This window comes from Cololabis saira, chromosome 12 (assembly GCF_033807715.1).
Source record: "Cololabis saira isolate AMF1-May2022 chromosome 12, fColSai1.1, whole genome shotgun sequence".
Taxonomy (NCBI): domain Eukaryota; kingdom Metazoa; phylum Chordata; class Actinopteri; order Beloniformes; family Belonidae; genus Cololabis; species Cololabis saira.
In genome coordinates, this window is record NC_084598.1 from 33,238,173 (window position 1) to 33,259,164 (window position 20,992).

Consider the following 20,992-nt stretch of genomic DNA (forward strand, 5'->3'; position numbering starts at 1 on the left):
GAAGAAGTGGCCACTGTGTTTTGAGATGGAGTTAAATGAGAAACTGAAGCTGAATAAAAGTGCAGGAATGTAAACTTCGGCTCAGTGCTGAAACGGTTGAAAATGGACGAAACTAGGTAAGCCGCTTTAAATATATATGTCTTTATATATAAATATTAGTTTTTTCTTCATAGAGGTCCTTTTCTGGTGCTTTTTTAACGTTATAATCATGTTATTAAGCAGTCACACCCGTCTGTCAGCACTCAGGTGAACGAAACGAAACCGTCTGAATCAATTTATATCCGTGTCTCTGCGGGCTGTTTGATGACTGCTTTCTCCTCTAAAGCAACATTTATTAGAGCTGAATAAAAACCTGACGCACTAAGTTTCCTGTTGAAGTGTAAATGAGTTAATGCGGGTCATGGGACTAAAAATCACCTAAATCAGGGATAAAACACAACAAATACAGTCAAAAAGGAATGGGAAATATTCTTGGATTAGTATAAATACACACCAAGGTCTGATTTATCTTTAGAAGGATTTATCAAACCCCGAGACTGGAAAGTTTGGGAAACTCCAGGGTTTGTTTAGTCAGGTTTTTGGGAATGCTGCAGGACCGTGTTGCCAGGTTTGATGCTTATCAGCAGCCTGGCGCCGCTGTTTTACGTGTGAAACAGAGACATAAATGTCCTTAAAGTAACCATTTAAACGTGTAATGACGACAGCTGCAACAGTAGTAAACAATAATAAAAATTACAATAATATATTGCTAAATTTTCACAATCAGATTATTGTGTCGTGCAGAAGTAAAAAAAATGATGACAACAGAGCTCTCTGTCAGGTTAAATTTGAATTTCCTTTTCATCTAAAACAGTTTTTGCATGTTCATGTGTCCTGGTGGACAAATGGCTCTGAAAGTAGGAAGACTAGAGATGGAGAGTTGATAGGTGTTGCCATAACTGTAATGAAAACCCAGTTTATTGTGTTATTAAAAGGCAAGTAAAAGTGAATTCATAACATACTCTAAAGGTTTGATTGATTGATTGAATTGTTTATTTTGAACACATAAGGAAAAAAAATATAAAATTTTAAAACAAATTCAGAACATACAGAAAAAAAACAACAACAAAAACGTAATACAAACAGGGGGAAAAAAACTGTGTCCGAAAAGGAGCAGGTAAAAGTAAAACTCATTTAACCCTGCCCCTTTGTTACCTCTATTATAAATTAAACATAAATATTAATAATAAATAGCTGCTAATTTACCTATTAGGCTACCGATTTTCCCATTGGTTGTGCCTTTGCACCTAACCAGCTAACAAACACAATCTTTCCTTAACATAACTCCTCAATCAGGTATAAGATCTGGCTATAAATACAACTACAATGTCATTAGAAACAAAATCCTATTCAGAATGATCATATATCTTTGGTCAGCTGGATAGTGTGTTACAACTTTTTTGATGAATTAATACTTTTAATTCTATATTTACGTTCTGTACTGAAAAAAATGAGTTTTCGCTTCCCTTTACAGAAAAATGCACGTATTCACTTTATCTTCACATTTTCAGTCCTTTGCTGGGGAACCAGCCGCAGGACAGCCCAGCTGTTTTGTCTCCAAACCTGAGGCCCAGACACCCGGATCTGATCCCGACACCATGTGGACCGGTGAGCTGCTCATCTCTGTATCCCAACATCACTCCGCCGGAGTGTGACTCCGAAAAACAGATAACAAATATAAACGACACCGAAAGATTAAAGAAAGGATAACCTGAGAATTAAAATGTCAGTTCCCAGCCCTGCTGTGGTTAACTTATCATACTTCCTTTGCTGTTATCACTTGGAAAGTCAGTCCTTTAATTGTTAACACATGCAAACACGTTGGCTGACAAGAGTTTTTTTTTATCTTTTATTACATTATGTGCTCTTGATTTCCTCACTCTGGCAGATAAAGTCCTGGTCTGAGCTGTCATGCCCGCTCAAGCTCTACTTCTGCTTCACCATAGCGTCTCTGCTGCTGCTGCTCGGCCTCACGCTGCCCTTCCTCAAGCAGGCGGGCAAAGATGTGTCCGACAAGGAGAACTTCACCGTGTCTCTCATCCAGCTGGTTGGAATACGTGAGTGCTGTCGGCCAAAAGCAAGAGTTATCCTCCTGTAATAAAGTGATTTAACCTGTCGAGTGGAAGAGTGACGGTTTATGCCGCTATGTGAATGCTCTTTCTGGTGATTAATTGCCCCACAGTTAACTTTACTTCCTCATCTTGTGCAAACATTCTGGGTTGAGTCTGAAAATACTGAGATAATGCAATTTTATAAACCCCAACACTGGAGCTTCAAGGGGAACTGACAGGACAAGCTGCCTCACAATGAACCTGGAAGTTAAATTAAACAACAGCTCTGGTCTTAGTAGCCGGTTTTGACCAGTCCACTTGACTCCACCCTCCTCTTCCGTGCTTGTTTTGAAATCGCTGTTACAACATTGTGGTTGGGTCTTGTGAGGTCCAGCGTGGCTGGAGACGGGGAAGCAACGGGTCATTCTAGTCTAATCTGGATCTGCGGCGCTTTCTTTTTAAGTTGGTTGTGACTTCAGAGAGACAAATGTCGGCTCTGCAGTACAGGAAATGTGCTTCTTTTTCTAAACACGTCCCTTTGAAGACAAAAAAACATATCTTCTGCATTTTGAAAACTTGATTAACAGTCCAAATGTTAAAGTAAAACTTACTTGTAGTTTACATTGAGGGAACCCAGGGAGTTGTAGTTCATTATTTGAGGTTTAACTCTGGTTTAGTTTACGGCAGTGGTCTCCAACCCCCGGGCCACGGCCCGGTACCGGGTCATGGGTAATTTGGTACCGGGCCGCACAGAAAGAAAAAATAATTTCTGTAGCATCCCCGACTGATGATGGTTGACTCTCAAACTGATGGTTCACAATGTTTTTATTCCTTGGATGTAAATACACTGCAAACACACCGTAAGAGCTATAAAGGAATAAAATAAAATAGTTAGTTTTTCTACTTTCATGTAAGTTTCATTTAACTTAAATACAGACCGACACAGCTGCTCGGTCGTTAATAACAGCTACCGTTAACCACAATACATGAGTAACCATGGCAACCAAACCCAAGCTGGACATAAATACGGCAACATTTGCAAAGAAAACAAATCCTTATCAGCCAGGTGCTTTTTGTGTCAGTTAGGCTCCACTTTCGCATTCCCGACACTCGTTTAGTCTTTCAGACACACTTTCTACTCCAGTTAAACTTTTACTTTGAAAGTCCGCAGCGCCGGATGTTTACAATGTGACGGCGAGACGCCTTCAAAATAAAAACACTAAATATTGGTCTCCTTAATATATAACAAATAAAATAAAAGCCTGGCTTTAAATAATGTTAATGAGACATAAAAACATACAAACACATTTATAGAAATACTCATAATTTACAATTTCCATTATTTTATTTTTTTGAAAATTATGTTTTTTTTTTATTATTATTATTATTATTATTATTATTATTATTATTATTATTATTATTATTATTATTATTATTATTATTATTATTATTATTATTATTATTATTATTACTATAGAGAAAATACCATAGTTTTTAATGCCTTGATCTTGTCATTTTATTTAGTTTTTATCAACTACACCTTTAGTTTGGGCCGTGAAAATATTGTCAGACATTAAACCGGTCCGCGGTACAGAAAAGGTTGGGGACCACTGGTTTATGGCACACTTTAAAGGTCGAGTAAGACACTTCTGGAGGACGCTTTGCAGGTACATTGAGCTACCACCCATAGGAGCTCATTAAATATTGCCAAACGTCATGTGGAGCGAATCAACTTAGCCTATCTTTGTAGAGAGTCTCTGGGCGGGGTTAATGTGATGATGACAGAGCCGTAATCTGGATGTAAACAGTCCAGATTGCTGCAGCTGAGGCTTCATGGTTATTTGAACCAGCTTGGACTTTTTTGAAAAGTTAACAGAAGATGGCACTCAAATAATTCCTTCCCAAGGTAGATGTATCTGCAGCAAAAGTTTAATTTACTCTTCTCTGCAAAATGCTCTTGTGTTGATTGTTTTCCGTCGCTCTGATTGGTCGTACTGGTAACTCACTGCAAGGTTTGATGAGCGACTGTTGGAGCCCCTTGGAAGGGAAGGTCCGATGGATCGTTTTCAGACTCTACATCTTTCTAGATGTGGGTCTGATCTACAGGACTGTCTCAGAAAATTAGAATATTGTGATAAAGTTCTTTATTTTCTATAATGCAATTACAAAAACAAAAAATATCATACATTCTGGATTCATTACAAATCAACTGAAATTATGGTTTACAGTTTAAGGTTAAGATTCCCAGAATATTCTAATTTTTTGAGATAGGATATTTGAGGTTTTTTTAAGCCGTGAGCCATGATCAGCAATATTAAAATAATAAAAGGCTTGCAATATTTCAGTTGATTTGTAATGAATCCAGAATGTATGACATTTTTGTTTTTGTAATTGCATTACAGAAAATAAAGAACTTTATCACAATATTCTAATTTTCTGAGACAGTCCTGTATTTGGGTAAACTTCCAGAAAACACCTCCTTCACAAGCATGGAACCTCCTCCTGTCAGGGACCGGCTGGAGGAGGGTTTGTTATGGTTTAAATTACTGCTGTAAAGACATAAAAACCGTAAACAAATCAGTCTTTGAGTTTTGGCAACTTGTAACACACATTATTGTCATTTCATACACATGGATGATGAAGGACTGAGTAAATAACAGCCGGTGATTTGCAGGTGAGTGGTTGTAACTGAGCTCTCGTGGTGTTTCCTCCTCCTGCAGTGTTCTGCATGTACTACATCAGCCGCGGCGTGCTGCAGGAGAACCGGCAGGAGCTGCTGGCCTTCATGCTCAGCATGTTGGTGCTCATGATCCGGTCCGTGGTCAACTTCTCCGTGCTGGACTCCAAGGGGAAGCAGGAGTTGCTGGTGGGTCGTCCTCACGCTCTACACTCAGCGTTACAGTTACTCCATCTTAGACCTGTATGAGGAGCGAGAGCTGCTTTAAAATCCCACATCCTCCCCAGATCCACCTGCAGGCTCCCAATCTGTGCACAGGGGGTTAAGTTAAGTCCATCCCTCTGATATCTGTACATAACTCTAATAAAAGGGGATTGATCGAAGCCCAGACACCAAAGCTCCATAATGTTCTCTCATCAATTACATTTGTTAGAAATGTAAATGAGAACATATTTAATCTTAGGAGCGGTGGTTGTTTAGAATTTGATGTGAAAGGTCAGTTCAGCAGCTCGACTTGTTACCAAGTCTCACCGTCGTATTGGATGCCGGGTCTGGTTTTGCATCGTCTGACTGAAAGATCCAGAGCTTTCTCAGAAAGAGAAGTTCCCTCAGAGCGTCAGAGACGCAGGCGTTCCAACCGATAACAAACCGGACTCTTTTCACTCCAGACGACACGATGTCCACGGTTCGTGTCCTGGTTCAGAGGAGATGGTTTAGGTCGGGGGTCGGCAACCCACGGCTCCTGAGCTGCATGCGGCTCTTTAGCGCCCCCTAGTGGCTCCTGGAGCTTTTCAAAAATGTTTGACCTTTTTTTTCCCTTTTTTTCTACTTTTTTTTTCTTTCTTTTTCTTCTTTTTTTTTCTTTATTTCTTTTTTTTCTTCTTTTTTTCCTTTTTCTCTCTTTTTCTTCTTCCTTTTTCCTTTCCTTTTTAATCTCGACATTTCGACTTTTCTCGAACTTTTGACTTTTTTCTCAACATATCGACTTTTTTCTCAACATTTCAACTTTTTTTCCTCTACATTTTGACTTTTTTCTCGACATTTCGACGTTTTTCTCAAAGTGCATAATGAAAATAAAATCTTCCCCCAGTTCTAACTAATATAGATACATGCAGCATGTGTTGCGTTCATTCTAAGGCTTATACAAGACTTTTCATTTTTTGCGGCTCCAGACATATTTGTTGTTTGTGTTTTTGGTCCAATATGGCTCTTTCAACATTTTGGGTTGCCGACCCCTGATTTAGGTCATGTCCACGTTTGGCTACTTCCTTGCGTGATGGAGCTTTAACCGACTGCGGTGAAGCGGTGCACGCTGACTTCCTAAAGTCTGTCCGGGTTTAGTGATTTCCACGTGGCCTGTTTTTGATGCAGCGTGAAAAATCTCAGGCAGAAATATTCAGCGTTGGTTTTCAGCTTTGTCCTACGTGGACGGAGGTTTCTGCAGAGTCCTGATGTTGTATGTAGCGTTGATGGTGAGATATTCAAAGTCTCCCCAATTTAATGCGGAATAACATTATTAAACAAATTTTGGTGACTCTTTTCCTCCCTAAAATAGTCTCTTTATCTTCTAGCTGTTTTAGCTTGTTCTTCCGGGTGTTTTATTTAACATACTTTTCAGATCTTTTATTGCTCGTGTTAAATTTGCATTTAAAGCTGTGTTAATAACTTTATCTAAAGTGCAGCTTCCCCTCTACATTTGTACGTTGTATTTGTGTTTTTAATTACACCTTAAAAACCTGTTTTAGTTTCCTGCAGAGCTGCAGAAGAGTGTTTTCAGCCTTGTAAACGTCTTTCTCTCAGGCTGCAAAATCTTTCAACTAAAAGTCAAAAACTATCTCATGTCGTTTGCAGCTGTGAGATCATCTCTGCGTTTCTGAGGATGGCAGGTTCATACCGTTTCACCCCGACGGAGTGAAGCAATTTGATGTCAGTGTCGTTTAAACGTCCACCCCGTGAACGGTCACGTGTTTGTGTCTGCAGTTGATACTGACAACTTTGTCTAATTATCTGGTCCAGGAGTCGATACATCTGAACAACCAACGTGTCTGACTTTGCTTCGTGTGCTAGAGCTTATCTGCTGTTCAACCGTGAGAAAGCGGCTTTGGCTTGTAAATGAGGAAACAGCAGCTAGTCGCGCTGCATTTTAATTTCATTTGTTTAGAAAAGTAGAAAACAAGAAATTCCTGCTGGGTGAAATGCAGTTGCTGATCTTTGAACAACCAGAGAGCTGAGTAAACATGTCTGACTGTGTCTAGTTGAATTCAAACGCTCTCGTTTCCCGTCCCCCTGTGCTGCAGGTTCGCTTCGTGTGCATCATGTGTCTGGGCGGCGTGCACTTGTTCTGCACCACCTTCCTCCTCTGGAGGCCCAACATGATGGCGTTCAGGGTGGGCGGCGCCTTAAAGAGCCTGCAGGAGCAGTACTTCCTCCTCAACCTCTGCTTCTCCATGGTGACCTTTGACCTGCAGGCTCAGGTACATCTGCTCCTCTTCACACGTAAACCTGAACACTTCCTTAACCCTCTCGGCTTAGACAGAGACAGAACATGGACACTTGATGCAGCAGCAAAGACACAGCTCCTCAGATGAGGTCTCACATTTACGCCCCCAAGTGGCAGAAACTCGCCATTACACCCAAACACGAGTGTTGGAGCATCTGCAGAATCATGTTCAAGTCTTTTCAGGGTTCTGTTGTGCGTCCACTCTTCAGACCAGGCCAGCATCTTTTTCCCAGAGGTGTCAAAAGTATTCACATTCATTACTCAGGTAGAAGTATAGATACTAGAGTTTAAAAATACTCCTGTAGAAGTTGAAGTATCAACTCAAGTTTTTTACTCAAGTAAAAGTATAAAAGTACTGGTTTCAAAACTACTTAAAGTATAAAAGTAAAAGTAATGTAAGGGGGAAAAAAGCCAATAAGGACAAAAGCCATTGAAAATGAATGCATCTTAGTATAATGCAAATATATTAAATAACCATATATGTGTACTATTGAGCATTAACATGTGTTTCAGAGAGCAGGAGATATGATGACTAGTTGCCTCTAAGTATTGTAATGGTGCAAAAAGTCAAACTTCAGAGGCATGTTATCATTTATCCTAACCTTTATTGGAATGTACATCCAAGTTTAGTTGCAGGAATCTGAGGGAACGGATGTAAGAACAAAACTGGACAAGAACATCTGAAACAACCACAACCAAATTCACTCTATCCGGATGGAGCAATTTAACTGGATAGTTTTTTTGTAAAGGCCGAAATGAAATAGAGTAACGAGGCTGTTTTTAAAATGTAAGGAGTAAAAAGTACAGATAATTGCGTGAAAATGTAAGGAGTAAAAGTAAAAAGTCGTCTGAAAAATAATTACTCCAGTGAAGTATAGATAACCAAAATTTCTACTTAAGTAAGGTAACAAAGTATTTGTACTTCGTTACTTGACACCTTTGCTTTTTCCGTATCGCTTTACTTTACATTTCTGTAATTAGGGCCCGAGCACTTGCAGTGCGAAGGCCCTATTGTATTTGCAGGAATTATTCTTCTTCTTCTTTTTCTTCTTCTTCTTATTGTTCTGACAAAAGGAAGGCCTTTTTGCCCCCCTAAACGTACCCAAAAAGTCACCAAATTTTGCACGCAAGCCAGGCCTGGCGAAAAATTTGATATTTAATGGTTTGCATTAATGGGCGTGGCAAAATGGCTCAACAGCGCCCCCTTGAAAACTTTGTGCCTCAAGCCCCACGATACGGTTTGGCGTACATGCACGAAAATCGGTACACACCTCTATCATGGGGCAACTTAAAGAAAAGTCTCTTGGTGTCATGCCCGAAACCGAACAGGAAGTCGGCCATTTTGAATTAATCGTGTAATTTTGGCGCAATTTATGCTATTCCTTGGGCAGTTAATACGGCCCGAACCGTAACGTGCACCCAAGTGTGTTATACATCAAACTGTGCGTCTCCATCCTCCGACACCACGCATTACTTTTCTCTTTCAAAAGCGTTACCGTGGAAACGCTAAACGCCAAAAAGCGCGCCCACCCTTCATCTGATTGGTTCAAACCGAAAAAACTTTGCGCCTCAAGCCCCATAATACGGTTTGACGTACATGAACGAAAATCGGTACACACCTGTATCATGTCGCAACTTAAAGAAAAGTCTCTTGGCGCCATGGCCGAAACCGAACAGGAAGTCGGCCATTTTGAACATTCTGAATTAATCGCGTAATTTTGGAGCATTATATGCCATTCCTTCGAGAATTAATACGGCCCGAACCGTATCGTGAACCCAGGTGTGTTATACATCAAAATGTGCGTCTCCATCCTGCGACTACACGCATTACTTTTCTCTTTCAAAAGTGTTACCGTGGCGACGCTAGACGCCAACAAGCGCACCCCCACTTCATCTGATTGGTCCATATTTGATAGTTCCCCAAAAGGCACCAAATTTGGCATGCAAGCCAGGCCTGGCGATAAATTTGATATTTCATGGTTTGCATGAATGGGCGTGGCAAAATGGCTCAACAGCGCCCCCCGGAAAACTTTGTGCCTCAAGCCCCACAATACGGTTTGACGTAAATGCACAAAAATCGGTACACACCTGTATCATGTCGCAACTTAAAGAAAAGTCTCTTGGAGCCATGGCCGAAACCGAACAGGAAGTCAGCCATTTTGAATTAATCGTGTAATTTTGGCTCAATTTATGCCATTCCTTCGGCAATTAATACGTCCCGAACCGTAACGTGCACCCAGGTGTGTTATACATCAAAATGTGCGTCTCCATCCTGGGACTACGCGCATGACTTTTCTCTTTCAAAAGTGTTACCGTGGCGACGCTAGACGCCAAAAGGCGCACCCCCCTTCATCTGATTGGTGGATATTTGATAGTCACCAAATTTTACATGCAAGCCAGGCCTGGTGATAAATTTGATATTTCATGGTTTGCATTAATGGGCGTGGGCTAACGGCTCAACAGCGCCCCCTAGAATACTTTTCTCTGCCATAACTTTTGAAAGGTTTGACATAAAGAGTCGTGGATGGCGTCATGGGACTCGGTATTGAGTCCTTGACCATAATTGGTGAAAATTAGCCCCGCCCCTTCTTCTGATTGGTTGTCCCGATTTTCTGCTATAACTTTGGAATGGTTTGACATAGAGAGTCGTGGGTGGTGTCATCAGATTCTGTATGGAGTCCTTGACCTTCATTGGCCTGAATTAGCCCCGCCCCTTCTTCTGATTGGTTGTTCCTTTTTTCTGCTATAACTTTTGAATGGTTTGACATAGGAAGTCGTGGGTGGTGTCATTTCTGATATGCTTATGGGGGCGGTGGCCATGAGTGCGAGGGCCCGTTCATTGCTGCTTGCAGCTTTAATTATGTATTATTATTTACTGATAAAGTATTCGACTTAACCAGTTATGTTTGTCGTTACTGTGCTTATCAGCTCCTGATGTCCAGATAAAACGTCCAAAGTTTTAAAGTTTTATCGTCAGATGCTGTATGTTTAACATGCAGCACAATGAAATTACAGTCCCCTGAAGTAATAAAATAGAAGAATAAAGAATAAAGGATAATAAAATAATAAAACAGCCCACAGTAATTAAAAAGACAAACTAAACTTGAACATTTACAGTACTGTATTTGGATTTTAAATAGTATAGCGTGCAGCCACGCTACACAATGTGAGCCACATTTCTTCATCAAAACAAATAAAAATTAGATAAATATACAGCACACATGGCTGTTTTGTTTCTTAAAAGGTTATTTTAGACGTGGTTATTCGTACGGACTGTTTAGCAAAGCAGAATCTGGTCAGGTCTAAAAAGCTGAGAGCGGCCGCTGTGAGGTGACTATCAACGTCTAGTTAGTCACAGAGAGGGAGGAAAACATGAAGACATTGGTGCAGGTCAAGGGTGTTTATTGACCCTTTCCGTAAAATCAAACTGTCAGATTTACATGATATGCAGATTATTGGACTTTAAGATGATAACTAGTTTTGCAGTCACCAGACATGAAGATAAGATAAGATAATCCTTTAATAGTCCCACAGAGGGGAAATTTGCAAGGCACCGTGCCTCACCCTGACCTCCAACAAACAAACTGATCCCCAGCCAGATGCAGGTGATATCAATCAATCAATCAATCAATCAACTACTCTGCCCCAGTGACACACACACACTCACACTCACACACACACTCACACACACACACACACACACACACACTCACACACACACACTCACACACACACACACACACACACACACACACACACACACACACACACACACACACACACACACACACACACTCACACTCACACACACACCCAGTGACACACGGTGCGTCCGAAATGCTATACTAAACAGTATATACTCAAAAAGTATACTTAAGTTCGGCACACTTTTGAGTAAATATCAGTAGTGTGCATTAATTGGGACGTACTACTCAGAGCCACATGGCACTTCCTGCCGTTGGGAGGGGGAGTTGTTACCATGGTAACCTGTCACAGCAGCAGTAGTAGCAGCACCGCTCCGCTCTTTCCCGTTTATTCTGGCCCAAACAAGATTACATTATATAATATTATTATATACCAATATTATAATATTAATATTATATAATAATATTATTATACTTAATATTATACTTATGACATATACGTATCACTTAGCAACCAAACACCGCTGCATTGCATTGTGGGAAGTTTCTGCTTAGCTAGTTTCCATCAATCCACACTAATACATTTCTCCAGAATGAGTATGGATAGCGCATACTATTGAGTACGTACTAATGTTTCGGACGCACTAAAAAATCTCACGTACTGCTTTTGCTACTCATTAGGGTGGAAGTATGGGATTTCAGACGCAGCCACAGTGAGAAACTCCCTCTCTGGCTTCTTCAGCCGCTGTGGCTAAAAACTAAATCAATCTTTCAACACCACATTTAAACCAATAGCATGACCCAGTTTTGCATTGCTGCAACCCCATTCCACTTACATCCTCCCACCTTTTTTTTTTCCTCAAGTCCATAACCCCATACACCGCGCACTTATACATCTACTCTGCACTTTATAGCTGTGACACTTTACAGCATTCTACATAGTCACACTTGCACTTTACTTTAGTCTGCTGCTATAACTTATAACAATAACTTATAACTGTAACTTATGAATGTAAAAATACTATGAAATGTGTTATGTGGTTGGTTGTATTATTGTACTATTATATTTTTTTAACTGAACATTGTATTGCTCTTAAACTTGCATTGTTTTTATATCCTAGCCGGGGGGACTGCCAATGGGAATTAGCCAATAGGCTACATTTGGGTGCATCTGCTTTTATTTTGTAAATGCATAATGATGTGCACTGTCCCTCCTTACCAAATAAATAAAATTGAAATTGAAATTGAAATTGAATGGCAGCAGCTCAGCCAGTCCAGGCGTCGGCTTGTTGTCGTAACCTCTAAAGATCATGCAGATGAACCTGGTCGTCTCAGAGTAAAGATCGTCCCTCCGTCACCCTAACAGAGGTCTCACCAGACCGGAGCGTCTTGATTGATGACGGTTCTCCTGCGTTGACCATGATGATGATGATGATGATGTGTTGTTGTTCAGCTGTGTCTCTGCATCCTGATCACGGCGCCGGACTCCACCATGTTCGCGGCCAACAGCATCATCCTGGGCGTGGGAGTGGTGTGGGCCTGCCTGACCGACGCCGTCGGCGCCATCGCGGTGAGCGTTCCTCTCAGACGCAGCATGACATCAGCCCATCAGCCTCCACAGCAAAACCACCGGCGGCTGAGGCGACTGACTCTCAGGTCCCATAAAACCCACCTGAAGAGTCCGCCGCCGACGCCTCGGGGGCGTTTCTGAGGCTCCAGCTGGTTCTGATGCCGCTGGCTGATGGGTGTCAGCTTAGCTGGCGTTCGTAGTCGTAACAACTCGTCTGTTCTTTTATTTTCAGGTTTTAAAGGAAGCCAAGATCTTAGTCTGGTCCTTCATGGTCCTGAACCTTCCTCAAGTGGCCTTCTTCGTGTATCTGATGTACACGGTAGGATGACCTGCACCTCTCCCTGGACCAGTTTCAGAGGAACTTACGAGATACACATCTAAATTTATCTGGAGGTTTTCCTAAAACACATTTAATAACCTCTGAAGTCTCATCAGAGCAGAGGAGGCCGTTTGTTCCTACAGAACCTTTAACCTTTAACCCTTGTACTGTCTTTGGGTCAAAATGACCTAATTCTCCTGTTCCTTCTTTCCTCCTGCTCTCTCCTTCCTTCTTCCCTTTCTCTTTTCTCCCTTCCTTCCTTCCTTCCTTCCTTCCTTCCTTCCTTCCTTCCTTCCTTCCTTCCTTCCTTCCTTCCTTCCTTCCTTCCTTCCTTCCTTCCTTCCTTCCTTCCTTCCTTCCTTCCTTCCTTCCTTCCTTCTTCCCTTTCTCTTTCCTTCCTTCCTTCCTTCCTTCCTTCCTTCCTTCCTTCCTTCCTTCCTTCCTTCCTTCTTCCCTTTCTCTTTCCTTCCTTCCTTCCTTCCTTCCTTCCTTCCTTCCTTCCTTCCTTCCTTCCTTCCTTCCTTCCTTCCTTCCTTCCTTCCTTCCTTCCTTCCTTCCTTCCTTCTTTTCTCCCTTCCTCTTTGCTTCCTTCCTTCTTTCTTTTCTCCCTTCCTTCCTTCCTTCCTTCCTTCCTTCCTTCCTTCCTTCCTTCCTTCCTTCCTTCCTTCCTTCCTTCCTTCCTTCCTTCCTTCCTTCCTTCCTTCCTTCCTTCCTTCCTCCCTCCCTTATTTCCTTCTTTTCTCCCTTCCTCTTTGCTTCCTTCCTTCCTTCCTTTTCTCCCTTCTTTCCTTCCTTCCTTCCTCCCTCCCTTCCTTCTTTTTTCCCTTCCTTGCTTCTTTTCTACATTCCTCCCTTCTTCCCTTCTTTCCTTCCTTCCTTCCTTCTTTTTTCCCTTCCTTCCTTCTTTCCTTCCTTCCTTCCTTCTTTTCTCCCTTCCTTCTTTCTTTCCTCCCTTCCTTCTTTCCTTCCTTCCTTCTTTTTTTCCCTTCATTCCTTCTTTCCTTCCTTCTTTCCTTCCTTCCTTCTTTCCTCCCTTCCTTCCTTCTTTCCTTCCTTCTTTTCTCCCTTCCTTCCTTCTTTTCTCCCTTCCTTCCTTCTTTCCTTCCTCCTTCCTTGACCTGAAGACAGCACAAGGGTTAAAATGGGTTGTGCTTCCACAAATCAGAAGACAATAATCTCAGTAAAAACCTCAAACCTCCGGGTGCTGATGTTTTATATCAGCTGAAAGTTCACTGTTTTGTTTTGGATGCAAACACAGTTCTTGGATCATTTCGGATTAACAGAGACCTCATTTACTTGCAGAGGTGTGTAGGGTAGCCAAAAATTGTACTCAAGTAAAAGTACTGTTACTTCAGAATAATATGACTCAAGTAGAAGTAAAAAGTAGTCATCCAAATAATTACTTAAGTAAAAGTCAAAAAGTACTTGGTGAAAAAACTACTCAAGTACTGAGTAACTGTTGAGTAACGTCTAATTTATTTTTTTAACACAACCATTCAAACAGACAAAAGTACAAAATAATCATCTTCAGGCAGATTAAATCAATAAAATAATAAAATAAATTAAAATTAATGAAAATAGCTTAGATTAAAATAATCTTAAAGTAAATTCAAGTACTTTAATAAATAAAATAATAACAGAATAAAAAAATAAATTAAGCACAAGTAGCACAAAATTTCAAACCTTTGTACTTTTCTTTTTTAACCAGGCTCCGCAGGCAGAACTAGAACCCCTCCGTACGCGGATAAAAGGGATAAAAGAAAAGTAACAGCTCAACGTAGCCTAATGTAGCGGAGTAAGAGTAAAAGTTTCTTCTTTACAAATCTACTCAAGTAAAAGTAAAAAGTATAGTGATTCAAAACTACTCCTAAAAGTACAACATTTTCCAAAACTTACTCAAGTAATTGTAACGGAGTAAATGTAACTCGTTACTACCCACCTCTGTTTACTTGTTTGTTTTCAGTGGCATTGCTTTTGTGATTGGTTTTCTGAAAGTTAAAACCAGGGTTTCCCGCGGTGACAGGTGGTGGAGCACTGGCTGCAGGACGACACCTACATCCTGGAGGCGGCGGCCGTCACCGGGGCTTTGGTTTCACTGCTGATCAAAGGCGTTTTATTCTGGGGCCTCATCAGACTGGTGCGCAGCTTCGGACAAGGCCTGAGAGAGAGAAGTGAGTTCCCCGTCTGAGACTCCACTGCCAATCCATCTGCCGACCAAAACACGTCACACGTCGCCGCGGTCGCGGCCTCGGAGCTCACATTCAGATTTGAGTTTTTCTAGTTGACCTGAGCTGCAAAAAGTAATTACTAAAAGAGAAAAAAAATCCTTGTTTTGAGTGGTTAGAAGACTATTTAAGACTATTTTTCTACCTTTAAGAATTCCACTCAAGAAAATATTACTCACCCCATTGGAAAAGATATATTTCTTTGAAACAAGACAAATTTTGAGGGGATTTAGGAATATTGTTTTTATCGGATAAATCTTTGGTTTAGTCGGTGCCAAAAAGTTGAAAAAATGTTGAACATGACGGTGAATTAGACAGATTTACAACATTTCGTTCTTCCCATATCCTTTATGTTTTTCTTTTCTTGTGTTCGTTTGGCTCTGTGTCGGCCCGTAATCTCTGAGTTAAGTCTCTCATCAAGAGCCCGAGCAGAGCGGTGAGACCAGATTCAGTCCTGCTCCCATGCTTTCAGACTATAACTTCAGTCCCTCTAACGCAGGGGTGTCAAACTCATTTTGCTTGGCGGGCCGGATTTGACCAATTTTTTTCTCGCAGGCACGCTCAAAATAACAAAAACGGTGCGAAACATTTTTTTTTCTAATTCTTTTTTTTTTTTACTATTGTTATCTAATCCAATATCAGTTTAGTTAATTTTAAAGGAAATATGCACTTTGTTTACACTCTAATTATGTCAAATATATTTCTTCAGGATCTTTTCTTGAAATTTCTCGTTTTTTTCAAATTATGTAAGATACTTTTAATATCATTTTACAAAGATAAACATAAAGAAGTATGTTTTTTTTTTTACATTTAGCTTTTTTATAGGAAATTTAATTAAAAGCAAAATCTTTCTTATTACATCTGAGAGTGTTTCTTTGTGATTTAGAGATTTTTCCAGTACAATTAAGTGTATTTATTTTTAAAAATTGGCGCGGATATTTACGCCAGTGTGCCGAAAAAGTCAGCACTTCTCTTTTAACTGTTTTACTTTGTCACTATCCTCGTATTCAAAACTGAAATTCTCCGAATAAATATCTTCTATCATCTTTTTTAGCAGTGATAGTTTTCCTGCGAAAATATATAATAGTCAGTTAATAAAAATAAACGACCGTCTACAAAGAAATTAAATCGGCAAATGCATTCTACAAAACTAAAAAAATTTTGAAAACTGCTCTCTTTGTGGAATAACGATGGATTTGTAGAATATATTATCGGATATGCTGCGATTCATGGCAATTATTTATGCCTTCCTTTCTAGTAAATTAAAATGTCTTTTTTTTGCGTTGGAAACTTCTCGCGGGCCGAATGAAAATCTCTCGCACCGCGCCGCACATTTGACACCCCTGCTCTTACGCAACAGTTCTTGTCAGTCATCATGTGAACATAACTGAGCAGTTTTTCTTATCCTCACGTGTTTCTGTATTTTGTGATGTTGCAGTGTTCGCAGCCAGCAGGTGATGAGACGTGGCGGATCGAGGACGAAGCGGCACGTCCAGGACTGACCTTTGCACTGTGGCGTGATCGCGGGGCTCGCTCTCCCGCCCTCTCTCTGTCAACCTGTGCCAAGCATTTCATTCACACATTTATTTACCCCTCTGTACGGTTTTTAACTTATTTTGGCGTCTCGACTGTTTCTAATCAGCTCTAAATCCAGATTTGGTCGACATTTAGCTGTTTTTCTGGAATAATCACGTTTCTGTGTTTACACTCATGCTTCCTCATTGTGACCGCACTTCTTTTGTTGTCTTACTCTTATTACTAATTGTTACTTCTTAAACAGGCTCGTTTCAGGTTCGGTAGCTGCTTCTGTTTAACTCAGATCGTGATCATGTTTGAATCACTTCAGTCCGGTTCGTTCTTTATAAAACTACAGTTAAAGCCGACTGGAGTCTCAAGGGATTTGTACTTTAACTTGCACAGTGTATGTATAATATATGATGACTTGTTAGTATATTTTTGTAAGGTGACCAATGCCCACATGACGCAGTAACTGTCTTGCACTTTGCATTGTTTTGTGTTTTTTTACTTTTGCTCATTGACAATTTTTCTTTTACTTTATTTTCTGCTGCACTTTTTCCAGTGAAGTTTCATAATAAAACATTAAAACCAAAATTGTGTTTGGATGCTACGATCATAAACCGTAGAGGAAGAAGTGGCCAAGTACTCTTAAGGCTTTAAGACCAGGTCCAAATCTGTGCTGGTGCTCGAGCCAGTTCCAGACAGGGTGAACAAAAAACTGGATGGGGTTTCCTTTGGCTGGAGAGACCCGTAGAGCCGGGACCCTACGTCATTTAGAACGTCACTAAAGTGGAATCAGGAAATGGAACGGCAACAATGGAAATCAAAGTCCGGTATGCGGTGCTAGTTGGTACTTTTGTCGCAGCCGGCGGTTGAATAGACAAAAAAAATGTCACTAGCAGCGGAACCGCTTTGGTCGAAAAGCCCCATCTGTGATTTTCTTTTATTGTGCACTTCGAGAAAAAAGACGAAATGTCGAGATTAATGTTGAAATATAATTTCGAGAAAAAAAAAAGTCGAAATTTCACCTTTTTTCTCAACATTTCGACTTTTTTCTCAAAATTGTACTTCAACATTAATCTCGACTTTTCTCTCGACATTTCGACGTTTTTCTCAACATTTCGACTTTATTCACGAAATTTTGACTTTTTTCTCGACATTTCGACTTTTTTCTCGAAATTCTACTTCAACATTAATCTCCACTTTTCGACTTTATTCTCGAAGTGCACAATAAAAAAAAATCCCCCTCTCAAATATTTTTTCTCCTGCATGGCCCTAATACTCTTCCGTTTTTAATCTTTGAGGTCAGTGTGGATTGACCTGTATTTTGGAGCCCCCAGTGGTCAATCAGGGAACTGCAACCTTTCCAACCAGCAGCAGAACCACTTCCATCAGACCAGGTTTTTCCTTGTCCAGGTGAAAGTTATATCTAAAGTTATGTGGAAAACCTATTCCTGTTTTTGTCTTTAGTTTTAAAAAGATCACAGCGGATCTGACTTCAGACAGACAACATAACTCTTTCGTGGGTGGTTAATATTGTCCACATGATTGTTTTGTCTTTTTACGTATAATTTTCTTAAATAGCCTCATAAATCAACAGCTTGTAGATCCGCGTTCAGCATTTACACAAGTTCAATCCAAAACCTTGATCTTTTTATCATTCATTTGAATAATCTAGTTTTCTTGTATTTTTCAGTTTCCATGTAGATTTTTAGACAAAGGGGAGTTTCTCCTGACAAACAAACAAACTAGATGTTCAGTCTCATTGTGCAGACGTTGATTTGAACATTTAACTAACTCAGTGAAGCTTGCAGGGTCTGAAGTGTCACAGGACTCGGCCTTGAGAGTAAATTTGGGCGGGAAGATTGACATCTATCTTTCTCGCCAGAAAATGTGGAACTCCAAATTCTATGCAACTAGTTTTGTAACTTCCAATGTAGGGCAACAATTTGATGCCGTCAGCTTGCTTCTCTACTTGTGTCTTTATCTCTTGGCAGTGTGTTAACATACACATGATTACACTAAAACAGAAAACTGCCAAAATAACTTTTCACCGAGATCTGCAAACCATCCGATGATCAGTTCATGGAGGGCTGGACTTGACCTCCTACATCCTGAGGAAGTCAGGGGTCACTTAGTATTGCCTAGCTGATTTTTGTATATCTTTTCTTTCTTTTTTTTAATACTTATAGGGTGAAAAAATGTTACAAAAAATGTTCTTGTTCATCTAAATCAGGGGTCGGCAACCCAAAATGTTGAAAGAGCCATATTGGACCAAAAACACAAAAAACAAATATGTCTGGAGCCGCAAAAGTCTTGTATCAGCCTTAGAATGAAAGAAACAATCTTATTATTAGTATTATTATTAGTATTATTATTATTATTATGTATAGTATATTATATTATTATTAGTATAGGTATCGGATAGGTGAATGGATGAATGAATGGGATGCCTGGGTCTGGGGCCCTCCGTTGTCGGGCCTGCGCGGGTGTCGCCTTGTTGGGGGGTTCCCTCTCTCCGGGCCCGTCTCCGGTCCCCCCCGCTGCCTCTACGGCGGGGGCGCCCCTCTGGTCTTGGAGGGCCACTTTCGTGGGGGACGGGTGCGCCTGCCCGCGTCGGCGGCCGGGGCGGCTCTGTCTCTCCGGGCAGGCTGGCCCCCTGCCGGGTGGGGGTCGTTGGCCTGAAGGGTGAAGGCCTCCTGGCCGCGTGTCCGGCCCGGACCGGGTGGCCGGGGATTGCCTGGGTCGCGGTCCGCCGCCGCGGGATCCCTGGCTGCTTCTTTCCGCGCCGTGGGGGCCCCGCCTGCGGGCCCCCTCGGCCGCCGCCGGGTGGGGGGGGGGGCCTCGCAGGCGGTGGGTTGCCTCCCTCCTACTTCTCCCCTCTGTGGGGTTTGCCGGTGGCCTGGGTTCCGGGCTCTTCCTTGTCGGCCTCTGGTCTCGCGGGTGGCGGGGTTGCTCCCCCCCCTCCCCCACTATAGATACACTTCAGGTGGAGCTTTGTTTGGTTTATTACACACACACACATATAGTCATATAGTCATTTAGTCACACACACACACACACACACACACACACACACACACACACACACACACACACACACACACACACACACACACACACACACACACACACACACACTGGCTTGTTCACCTGCATGCTGGCTCTCTAGTTTTTGGGTTTAGGTAGCGGTAGCGATAGCTTAGCTCAGACTGCGATCAAATCTCAAGATTTAGGTCGATTGCTGTTCGTGTTTTGGATGGCTCCGTGCCGGTTTCGTGCTTTGTTTGTGGTTTTTTGTTGCAGATTTCCAGTGCTTGACGTGTGTCTCCGTGTGTTCCTGCTTCCTGGATGTCGTCACCCCCCCCACCCCCTCCCCCCCCCAAAAAAAAAAAAAAAAAAAAACACTGGGTTTGTATGTGTATATTTATGTATGTGTACGCATTTGTGTGCGTATATATATGTATATATTACATATAGTAATAATGCACATATATACACTTTTGGTTTCTACCGTCATGGTATCAATCAATAATATGTGTGCAGACAAGGTAAAAGAAGAAAAAAAAAAAAAAAAAAAAAAAAAAAAGAATGAAAGAAACAAGATTTTTTTTTTCATTATGCACTTCGAGAAAAAAGTCGAAATGTCGAGACAAAAGTCAAAATATCGAGATTAATGTTGAAGTAGTTCTTGAGAAAAAAGTCGAGAAAAAAGTCGAAATGTTGGGAAAAAAGTCAAAATATCGAGATTAATGTTGAAGTAGTTCTCGAGAAAAAAGTCGAGAAAAAAGTCGAAATGTTGGGAAAAAAGTCAAAATATCGAGATTAATGTTGAAGTAGTTCTCGAGAAAAAAGTCGAGAAAAAAGTCGAAATGTTGGGAAAAAAGTCAAAATATCGAGATTAATGTTGAAGTAGTTCTCGAGAAAAAAGTCGAGAAAAAAGTCGAAATGTTGGGAAAAAAGTCAAAATATCGAGATTAATGTTGAAGTAGTTCTTGAGAAAAAAGTCGAAATGTTGGGAAAAAAGTCGAAATGTCGAGATTAAAAAGGAAAGGAAAAAGGAAGAAAAAAAAGGGAAAAAAAGAAAAAAGGAAAATAAAAGAAAAAAAGGAAAAAAAAAAAAGGTCAAACATTTTTTAAAAAGCTCGAGGAACCACTAGGGCGGCGCCGACCCCTGATCTAAATCCATTTGTCAAGTACAAAACCCCTCTACAATCACATTTTATCTTTTCATACACACAAACCCTCAGATTAACTCCTGGTACCACTCAAAGTTTATGTAGAATACCTCAACTTGACCAGAAAGTTCAATCTTTTCTCCATTTTTACAAACATAAACTTTATTCCTGAGGCACAACTTGAGTTTTTACAGACGAGAACTTGAGCGTTGCATCCCAGCGACCCGTCAGTCGACTCCCAGAAGAACTGATCAGACAGCAGAGGACACAC

At 40.9% G+C, this 20,992-nt stretch overlaps 1 protein-coding gene across 1 annotated transcript; it reads left to right on the forward strand.

Moving 5' to 3' along the window:
• Positions 1–17,291, forward strand: LOC133456556 (uncharacterized). Its single transcript, XM_061735054.1, has 9 exons — positions 1–116; positions 1,551–1,647; positions 1,928–2,096; positions 4,811–4,956; positions 7,065–7,241; positions 12,365–12,481; positions 12,714–12,800; positions 14,824–14,971; positions 16,464–17,291. The coding sequence occupies exons 1-9, from the start codon at positions 103–105 to the stop codon at positions 16,481–16,483; spliced, it is 975 nt and encodes a 324-aa protein (XP_061591038.1). The 5' UTR covers positions 1–102; the 3' UTR covers positions 16,484–17,291.
• The last annotated feature ends 3,701 nt before the right edge of the window (positions 17,292–20,992 follow it).

Bases quoted from the DNA above. Each gene is read 5' to 3' on its own strand.
- LOC133456556 (XM_061735054.1), top strand. The intron at 12,482-12,713 runs GTGAGCGTTCCT...TTTTATTTTCAG, and splicing joins ACGCCGTCGGCGCCATCGCG to GTTTTAAAGGAAGCCAAGAT. The intron at 12,801-14,823 runs GTAGGATGACCT...CCGCGGTGACAG, and splicing joins TCGTGTATCTGATGTACACG to GTGGTGGAGCACTGGCTGCA.